Source organism: Rhinopithecus bieti, unplaced genomic scaffold, assembly GCF_001698545.2.
Source record: "Rhinopithecus bieti isolate Rb0 unplaced genomic scaffold, ASM169854v2 scaffold_22165, whole genome shotgun sequence".
Classification (NCBI taxonomy): Eukaryota; Metazoa; Chordata; class Mammalia; order Primates; family Cercopithecidae; genus Rhinopithecus; species Rhinopithecus bieti.
Genome location: NW_016810977.1, coordinates 2,123,512 through 2,134,410, shown reverse-complemented (window position 1 = coordinate 2,134,410; position 10,899 = coordinate 2,123,512). Strand labels below are relative to the sequence as shown.

The 10,899-nt window shown below is 41.8% G+C and overlaps 1 protein-coding gene across 2 annotated transcripts in view; it reads right to left on the bottom strand.

The window, feature by feature from the left end:
• The window catches only part of OTULIN (OTU deubiquitinase with linear linkage specificity), a 37,747-nt gene that overhangs the window by 17,566 nt on the left and 9,282 nt on the right, over positions 1-10,899 (bottom strand). For both annotated transcript variants that reach the window (XM_017893306.1, XM_017893307.1), the window contains exons 2-4: positions 8,764-8,840; positions 2,928-3,022; positions 32-175 (exon numbers count right to left, since the gene is read on the bottom strand). In XM_017893306.1, coding sequence (XP_017748795.1) covers positions 32-175; positions 2,928-3,022; positions 8,764-8,840 — 316 coding nt within the window. The remainder of the gene's footprint in view (positions 1-31; positions 176-2,927; positions 3,023-8,763; positions 8,841-10,899) is intronic.

Below are 10,899 nucleotides of genomic sequence, written 5' to 3'. Positions count from 1 at the left end.
TTTTGGACTCAAACCTGCAGCAGCAGCGTACCAGCATGAGCTCAGGATCCTGCAGCCAGGGCGGCAGCCCCGCAGCCTGGCTCATGGCCTGGAACAGCGTGGCCCTCAGTGCACAGTAATTATCACCACGGACTCGCCGTATGGAGGTGAACTTCTGAGACACTTCCTCATAGCCCTGGGAAAAGGTATGAAAGAATTCAAAATGGTTGTTAGTGACTTGAGATAGCAGAGAAAGTTTCATTCCTGTGGAAAAAAACTTGGCCTGGGACCATTGGGAAACCCAAAGTTGGAGTGTTATGTCCCTTCCTAGGCAAATGTTTTAACACTTACTCACTGGCAACCAACATTTTGAAGAGTTTAATCTGTGTTTCAGTTAACCCTAAACTCTTTAACAAAAAGGCAAGAAAAAAGAGAGCTAAACTAAGTTTATATTTTCATATTTAAAAAATACAGAAAAACCTCAAGTTTCCAAAACACAAAGCAGGGCGGGGGTGCTTTGTGTATGTGCATGTATATATAAAAGTTTATATGCCAGGAGATGGCTGAATAATTCTGTAAGGCTTCTTTTCTTTTCTTTTTATGAGATGGAGTTTCGCTCTTATTGCCCAGGCTGGAGTGCAATGGCGCGATCTCGGCTCACTGCAACCTTGGCGTCCCAGGTTCAAGCAATTCTCCTGCCTCAGCCTCCTGAGTAACTGGGATTACAGGCATGAGCCACCACGCCCAGCTAATTTTTTTGTATTTTTAGTAGAGACGGGATTTCATCATGTTAGCCAGGCTAGTCTTGAACGCCTGACCTCAGGTGATCCACCTGCCTCTGCCTCCCAAAGTGCAGGGATTACAGGTGTGAGTCACCATGCCCCGCCTTCTTTTCTTTTAAGTGAAGTGTCACTCTTGCTCAGTCTGGAAGTGAAACAAGGAAATGAAAATGTTCAGTGACATGCTTGGGCACTCAAAAACAGCCATCCAGTGGACCATTCTGAAACATACCCTGAAAAGACACCATAAAATCCTAGTGACTCTGATTCCCCAGCATGCATGATGCCTGGCTTCTCCAGCTAGACACATACAGTCCTTGAGACTGACTGAGCTGCCCACCACCTCCCTGGCCCTGGGTCCAGCCAGCCCCTTAACTCATCCCACTCTTCCTTGATAGTTACTGAAGACCCACTTCCTGCCCTGCACTCACACAAAGAAAGAAGTGTTACCCTCATTGTGGAGTGGGCGCAATGCAGACCACCTGTCCTGTGTGTCCAGGTACTAAAACCTCATTATTAGCTATTTTCAAGGTTCAAGTCATAGGATGATATTTTAAGTGAATACAAAAGTACTTTTTTTCCCCCAATAACAACATTTTGAGGACTGCATTTTTATTTAGTGGTCCAACCACTGTAACACATAAGGTTCCATCAGGCAGAATCACACCTACTAATAATTATGTACTTCTTGCCTATGGTAAACCTCAATTACCCCAGAATACTTAGATGGCAAATTCAATTGCAATTGTACCTTTCCAAATGCATAAATTACTCACGCTATTTCAGAATAAAATTAAATCTGAATTTATGGAAACTTACTTCCAAAAGAATATTAGAAACAAAAATAGACAATTACGCAAATAACGACTAAAACAGAATGGAGGTGGAAGCTGTTTTCAGGCATCTGAGATGTTCTAATTACTGCCATGGGTCGTGATGGGCTACAGGTTGGAAAATCCGCAAGTGACCAACAGCATGTTCAGCAAAAACATAAATGTTCTTAACCTTGGCAGGAACTAAGAATTCCAGGTGTTTCATAATTGAGTTCTCCAACAAACGCCTAAAACACAAAGCATCTACATTTCGGATTTGCAGAGAGCTATCATCTGCTCTCAGAGCTTTACAAGTGGCAGCTAGATTTTTACTAAGGTCAGCCCATGGGCAGTTGAGGTACATGCTGAAAGATAAGCAATTATCTTCTATAAAAAGCTCTGAGAAAAAGGCTAAATATTCAAATACTTAAAAATTTAAAATCCTAACCAAAAAAATTTTAAAGATATTTCTATTAAATATGATGGTCAGTATCTCTAATATATAAGAAGTTCATTCAAATTCATAATATTAGTAAATAATCCCAAGAGAAAAATGAGAAAAAATAAACGCAAAGGTTTCAAGAGGTCAAGGAAGTCTTAGGTTCAATCTGCTATTTGACTGTTTTTGAGCAATTCACATGCTTCATCCTACTGATAATACTGGATCTGGTATACATCTGAGGGTAGAGCCCACAGGCCCTGCTACTTGATCAGCTGCGTAGTATATGCAGGCCATGGTGTCTGAGCTGAGTAATGAACCGGCCCAAACAGCCACAGCAGGACCAGATCATATGAATCCCCAATGTCATCCCACAGCCTTGGAGACTATCTTCATATCACCAGTCTATGCAATGAGACTGGGAGGGGGCAACTCCTGGGACACCTTAAGTGAAGAGAGCAGTTCCTGACTCCCCTGCGTAGGGAGTCCAAGAAGGTTCTAGGCCCCAGGACCAGAGGGTGTGTAAGCAAACCCAATGTGCTGTGGAAAGCAGGAGTGTAGAATCGGCCTGAGGCATCCCTGAGGCTTTTATTTTACAGCACCAGACCAAAAAAGATATTCCCAAATGGCCCCAAGAGGACAACCAATGGCTGGCCCAACTCTGAACAGCAGAGTCGTTTATGTGTTTTTCAAAGAAATTGCATCACTGAATAACTGATGCTGATTCTATATTAACACTGTGACTTAAAACAAAATCCTGATCTTTGGAGTCTATTTCCTTATCTCTAAGACTAGAACACCAATAATAAAGTCTATAGCAGTCATTTTAACTAATGTCTAAAAATATCAAACGACATATTAAACAACTTTCGACAGACGATTTGAAAGACCTGAAATACGTGCACCTCTGTGGCGTACCTTTTTCATACATGTTGCTTTCTGTGTATTTCCCCTCCATTCTTTTTTGCAGTAGTCCATGATATCCATTTCAGGAGCTACGCTTAATCTCGGTTCTGTTAAAGAATTTAAAAAAAAAAAGCAAATAATAAATAAAAGCATAATCAGAATATTGCTTCAGTTGGGGGTTACCCTTCACTCTTCATTTTCTTTCTTCATGTCAAAAAATCCAGAATTCAACCACTGCCTACCCACTGGTCCAGATCACCATCACCTCACCCCTAGATAACCACGGGGGTCTCCCAATGGGTGTCCCTTGTCACCACACTCTCCAGACCATTCTCCACATGGTAGCTAGCCAGGATGATCCATCTAAACATGAAACAGATGGTACTGATCACTCCTGGGCTCAGAGAGCTCCAGGGACTCCTGCCTCATGGCCTTATTCCTCATACAGTCCCCCTCTCTGCCTCTCTGGTCTCTCCTCCCACCATTCCTCACACTGACTAGACTCCTGCCCCAGCTATAGCCTCCCAATACTCTCCAACACACCTGGCTTGCTTTTCCCCGCACCTGCAGGGCTGCTCCCCAGCTCCATGCAGGCCTCTGCTCCAGGGTCAGCTAGCACCTTGTATCACAATATCACATACACTTTTGCTCTCTATTCCTCTTATACCATTTGGTTTTTCTTCTTAGCGCTAAACTCGACGCCTGACATATTTTTCTGTACCACTGCCCCACCCACCCCACACACACCCATACAAAAATACAGTAAAACACGAGCTCTTTGAGGGCAGGGACTTTGTTTTGTTTCTCAGTTGTGTTGTGTCCTCAGGATCTGGAGCTGCACTGACACACAGGTGCTCATGAATACTTTTCTAATCAAATTAAAGATGCGACAGTCTGAACTATGAGAAAACACTTCTAACAATGAGTAATCAGTTTTTTATAACCATTATACAAAGAAATAACATCTACTATAACAAAAATTATTTTTAATTATCTTAATGTATTTATGTCCTTCCCTGATCCCAAAAAGCTAAAAGTAGTCGATAATAAACCAGAAACTAACAGAACTCTCCATGTTTGTTAATCCACAGACCTCATCTGACTCTAACAATAACATAACCCCGAAAATTAAAAATACAACTCACCATCAGACAAATGTTACAGCAAAAAACAAAATGGCCTTTATATTTTCCCTAGTTTAATATATATGGTTTGGGGTTTGATTTTGTGGTAGGTGCATATACACGCACATGCACATATTAGCGTGTATGTTTCAGGAAGAAAAGGAGGTAAATTCTCAGGCATATCTTCACTTCCTTTTTAAATTACTGAAGACGTAGATGCTAGTGATGATTTTAGAATATAAATACAGAAGTACCTGACAACATATTTACTCCTGAGCAAGTTGTACATAAAATAAAAATGTTTTATTCAACTAAATTCAACAAATATTTACTGAGTGTCTAAAATGTACCAAACACTGAGCTAGAAACTGGGGATACAAAGGTGATGAAGACAGGATTCTATCCTCAAGGGGCTCATGGACTGCTGGAGAAGAAAAGACAACAAGCACTTATAAACCAGGGTGTGATGGGTGCCAGGATGATTAGGAGCACAAAAGAGGCCCTAAATCCTTCTTGCAGTTTAGGTAAATTAAAAAAAAAAATGAAGTAAACTCTTAAGAACTGCCGATTTTTAAAAATCTCATTGTGAATCCTTTTACAAAGAAAAGTAACCTTTTACATAAAAGGGAAAATAACACATATACAGATAACATAGACATATTTATCTGTGGCACACCTTAGGATTCACTTAAAAATGAAGCAGACTCCTGAGGTATAATATACAGGGACCACAAAGACCAATGCTGCACAGCCAATCCTTAAAAAACCTTCATTTTTTTAATTCGAGAACTATTTTTTTGCGTGTCTACTTAGTGGATGGAAGCATTCTCATGTATCTGTCTTTCCATTCACCTGCCCAAAAGGGAAGAAATGTAAATATCCAGAGTCAGGACACTTACTGGTTCACATTTTCCTCCAGGTAGGGTTATGAGCCTGAACAGAAAGCACATGTCCAGCTCAGAAGAGGCCTCCTGGGAAGGAAATCTACCTTCCTGCTCTCCTCCCTGCAGTCCTCATTCTTGTGCACACCAGGACAAGACCTGGCCTCCTGGGCAAGGTGGGGCAAGCCCAGCACCCCATGACTGAGGGGAGAAGGTGCAAGCCTCACACAGGCCAAGAGATCAAGCCATAGGCCACAGTCGAGTGCTGAATCGGAGGCCTACGTAGGGCAGTGAGGGTTGGGAAAACGGGTACCGGCACAGCTGGCAGCATCAAATACCTGAATTCCCATTCTACCGTGGTCCTCTGAGGAGGACTCCAATGGCTACTACATGCCAGGTACCAGGCTAGGAGCTGGAGATGCAGGACAAGACAGTACCTGACCTCGAGCAGACTATGGAGTTCGAAAGCAACTTTCTTTAGTTGCAAACTACAGAGACTCTGCTGTTTTCAAAAAAGGGCATTTCTAATGGCAAAAAAATAAAAAATACAAAAATAGGGAAGTTGAAAACCAGAGTGGTAAGCCAGGAGTTGAAGTAACCAAGAGGCTTGATCTTTAGCCACCACATGGGTGATAAAGACAAGAATCAGACCCTCAGAAGGTGGGAAGTTAAAACTGAAACCCCTCCGGAAAGCAGGGACTCTCAAATAGGGTGGAATAGGACAGGAATCTCAATCTTTGTAATGGGCCAGATAGGAAATAAGTTAAGGCTTTGAGGGCCATAAGGTTTCTGTCACAGTTACTCAACCTTACCATGAACGAAAGCCACCACAGACAATATGTAAACTAATACGTTTCAAAAAAAACCTTTATTTACAAACCCAGGTGGCAAGTCAAATTTGGCCTGGAAACCATAGTTTGCTGACTCTCAGACGAGGTGGGAAAAAATCTTTTCACTAACAGAGAGGATAAGAAAACTTTCTGCCTCAGTCTGGGCTCTGCTTCAGGGGAGAGGATAGCAAATGTTATTTCAGGAAGGACAATGAACCCAGAAGGTCTGAGATGATGTGAGAAGTGTAAAGGGATCCATTTCATTCTCAGAGTAAAGCTAGGAGTTACAAGACCCACTAAAAAGCTTCATAGCCTGTGTGGGGTACAATGCCAGACAGAAGAGAATCACAACAGAGAGCCTATAGGGTGGAGGACTGTCAGCGGGAACAAACACCAGCTGAATATGCACTTTCTTCTTAGGAATCTGACTAATGAGGACACTGCACTCTACAGGAAATTTTGAACAACCACAGCAGTAGAGACAGAGTATTCTCTGAAGTTTCATGGAAGACTGGAACGGTACAGACCCGGAACACACCACTACAAAGAATATCTCCTGTGGCTACCACAGTGAAGAGTTCACCAATTCCTTGAGAAGGGCTCAAAAAGTATTATAAAAACCACACTGTGTATCATTTGTTCCTAATCACACATGACAATGCTTCTGTTCACCATAAACAGAAGGCAGTTCTCAAAACCAGAAGAGCACAGACAAGGGTCTTCTAAGGTTCATGGAAAATGACTTTTACGAAAAAGCTATGGATGGACTTCAATTTTTTTTTTTTTTTTTTTGCACCATGATAAACTCATACAAACTTGTTATAACATGTATGAACAGGATCTCATCTAACGCACTAAGAAGGATAAGACATCAGTTTGAAAAGAGCCCTAATAGAGCAACGTGAGTTCTGCTAAAATTTGATGTTGAATTTACGGTGAAGCATAGGTGAAAGAATGGTGAAATCACTTATGATTTATAAACAGTTTATAGGGACAGTGGCCCAGTGAAATCAGCAGCTTACAAATGGATAACTCGTTTTCAGAAGGAACATGACGATGTTGAGGATGAAACCTGCAGCGTCAGACCATCCATATCAACTCAGGAGGAAAATACGAATCTTGTTTGTGCCCTAACTGAAGGGGACAAACAATGAACAGCAGAAACAACAGCCAACATCACAGACAACTCACCTGGTTCAGCTACACAACTCTGACCAAAAAATTACAGTTGAGCAAACTTTCTACTCCGTGGATGCCAAAACCACCGTACCCAGATCAGCTGCTAACAGAAGCAAAGCTTTCAAGGGAAATTTTAAACAATTGGGATCAAGAGCCCGAAGCATTTCTTCGAAGAATTCTAATGGGAGATGAAACATGGCTTCACCAGTACGATCCTGAAGACAAAGCACATTCCAAGCCATGGCCACCAAGAGGCGGAAGGGGTACAGTCAAAACAAAAGCAGACTGGTCAAGAGTAAAGGTGTGGGCAACAGTTTTTTGGGATGTTGAAAGCATTTTGCTTGTTGACTTTCCGAAGAGCCAAACAACAATTAATATCTGAGACTGTTTTGAGAAAGCAAAAGCTTTAGCAGAAAAATGCCAGAGAAAGCTTCACTGAGAGTCCTTCTGCATTCCAACAATGCTCCTGCTCCTTCCTCTCAAACAGCAGCAAGAATTTTGATGAGAAATCATTAGGCATCCACCTTACAGTACTGATCTGGCTCCTTCTGACTTCCTTTTGTTTCCTAATCTTAAGAAGCCCTTAAAGGACACACATTTTTCTTCAGCTTGTAATGCAAAACAGACTGCTGCATTCACACTGTTAAATTCCCAGGCCTGTCAGTTCTTTAGGGATGAGTTCAACAAATGGCCGGTATCATCATTTAAAAGTGGCTTGAAACTGATGGAGCTTATGTTGAAAAATAAGGTTTACATTTTTTTTTTTATCTTTTTTTTTTTTTTTTTTTTTGAGACAGGGTCTTGCTGTTACCCAGGATGGAGTGCAGTAATGAGATCACGGCTCACTACAGCCTCAAACTCCCAGGCTCAAGCGATCCTCCCACCTCCGCCTCCTGAGTAGCTGGCACCACAAATGTGCACCATCACGCCTAATTTTTGTATTTTTTGTAGACACAAGGTCTCCTTGTTTGCCCAGGCTGGTCTCGAACTCCTGGACTCAAGCAATCCGCCCACCTCAGCCTCCCCAAGTGCTGGGATTACAGACATGATCCACCACACCCAGCCTTCTATCTTTTAATTCCATTTTTCCACAACCTTTTTGAAGTCTCCTTATACATTACACAGGTAATGATACGTTACACAGGTAATGAGAGAGAACATGCTACTTGTGATTATTCATGAGGTATCCCAAAATCAGAGTATCCCTATGCAGCTCCTGCATGAGACCAGTCATGGAACTAAGGATGTGCACCACATGCAATCTTGCCAGCCAAGTCTCCACGGACCAGTGGGGGGGTCCAGGAGCAACACCTCACTCCAGCAGCAATGGGTCCTGGTCGGGGTAAGATCAGGCAAGACAAGAAATACACAGACATGAAATCACAAAACGATGAGACTGTGCTACTGATCCCATCACTGTCTTTCTTATTAATCACATTTATATAGCCATCTGCATGCAAAGATGTACACAGCCAGTTTCTCAGTTAAGTCTTTCCATTTGAAATGAAAAATGCACTTCAAATCTGAACTCTCCCTCTAAGAATATAAGGAAATCAAGAACCGAGAGAGGACGGTGTCAAGAGATTAAACAAAACAATCCTCATAGGTGTGAAAAATGACATGAATGTAAAGAATGCAGAGGGAATGCTTGCATGAACATTTAAAAACCTCAGGGAACAGTCTCTAAACATACTTTGGCAAAACAATCAATGTAGATAAGACTATATACATAAGAATATTTTATTGATATTTTATGAAAATGGATATACTGATTTAACTGCATTTTCTGCTATAAACAATAAGAACTCTATAAATAAAACAATTCCAAACATACCTGATGCCCCTCTTTCATGTATAAGCAATTCTTTCTCCTTTTCTATTTCATCTGCAGCACGGTACATGTCCTCCTCACTGAAATCACACCAAAGCAGACATTTTCAAACACTTGTTGCACTGACATTTTCCATCCTATTATACAGCTGCTTATAAAATGCATAACACACTAAGGGTTTAACTTTTTTCACTTTACATGATGATAACCTGATAAAATATGGGTCTCATATCTTAAGAATAAAGATGCTTATGTTTCTATCTCACCACTTTCTTCTACTTCAGAATTTCTTACTTTCAATAGGACAAGTTACATCACTTCATTTGCTAAGTGGCTCTGAGGCCATTTTAACTGCAATGCCTATTAATGTCTCAACTATATACCTAGACATCACAGCATGCATCTTATTAATGAAGCTCCTGAACTGATTCTGTCAAGTTCCAAGAATGGAGATAGTGCTGATAAAAGTATTTATAAAGGAATGCAGGCCCACTGCCGACCTTTGTAACATGTCACAAGCAAACTTGACAACAGCTACCTTAAAAACAAGAAGAGACTATCAGTTACTACTACAAATCGCCAAAGCTAAAAAGCCTCCTCGAAATCCTCCTGCTTCCTGACCCCACATTCAACCAGCCACACATGCAGCTGTTACATATATTCCCACTGTCCACTACTACCGACTTCTTACTCGAGCTTCCTAGTCTCCAGTACTTTAGTTTAAAGAGCCCACTAAGTACTACAAAGGGAAAAAATCCACTAGATGCTAGACAAAGATGAAGAATGGGACTTCTGGTTTGAAGATGCCCCCTTTTTCCTTCAAGATTCACCCCAAAATGACAATAAAGGGAAACAGAAACCCCAATTCTATCTTTCATGAAACCAGAAGACAGGTGAAAGTCCAAAAAGCTGGAAAGCAGATGGAATGGTAAATGACACAGGACAGGGAAGCCAAGGCTGGTGGATGGGCATCCATGGCAGGCAAGCCAGAAAACCTGGCAGAACCCCAGAAAGGCTCAGGAACTGGAGGCATCAAGTCCTTCAGGAGCATGAGTAACACACTGAGCGGAAAACAAGGAGACTAGCTGACCTTCACATAAGCAATGATCAGACCCCTGATTCCCCCAAACTCCTGCCTCATGAGAGCATATCCCATCCTCACACAAGACTGCAGACCCAATGGAACACAGGAAGGAGGAAGTGCCAGGCTTAAAAAAATTTTTCAGTGAATGACTGAGATACCCCTACCTCCAATTCCCTTATCACCCCAGCTCCTGGTACATGGCCTAGTACAGCTGGGGGCAAGATGAAGGAGTCAGAGGGCAAGAGACAGATGAAGAAGGGGTACTGGGAGGGGTAGACTGAGGAAGTCTCATATGTCCCACTAAAACCTTTCAGTGGTTCCCAAACACTCAGGGAACTAATGTCAAAATTAGGACCTTACCCACCACTTTAGCCTGTATCCCATTATTTCCCTATGCAGTATTCACACTTCAGTCCAAATGCCTGACCAACACTATCGTGTGCCCGTACATCTGTGATTTGCTCAGATGTTCCCTCTTCCTGAATGGCCCACAACTCCTGACCTGCCCCTGCCTAATATATCACAATACACGCCATGTGGGTAAGCCCTCTGCAGAGTGCAATGGTTGGAGTGGGGAATCAGACTGCCAGGGTTTATTTACCTAGCCCTCATTCCGGTCCTTATTAGCTGTATGTATAACTATGACTAGAGTAACTACACCTCTCGGCATCTAGATTTAACTACCTGTCAAAAGGGCAGTAAGAGTATTCACCTCAAAGGGCTATTTTAAGAACAGATACATGGAAAATAATTAGCACTCAAAATTAAGTAAGCTATTCTAATTCTCATTTTATATCCACTGGTGCAAAGTATTAATGAACAGTCTGACCAATTATCAATTTTTATTTCTTTTTTTCTCTATAAATGTGTAAACAGTGTGTATTTTAATGTTGTGGGGGTGAGGGAACAAGTATCAGGAAAAGGTACTTTCCATGTGCTCTTGCTTCCAGTGAGACTTCAAGTAAAAAGTGTGAGGTCACCCTTAGAGCCCATGCCAGAGTTAAAAACAAACAGAAACCTGATTCATGGGGACCATACATCAAACGCCTAAAATA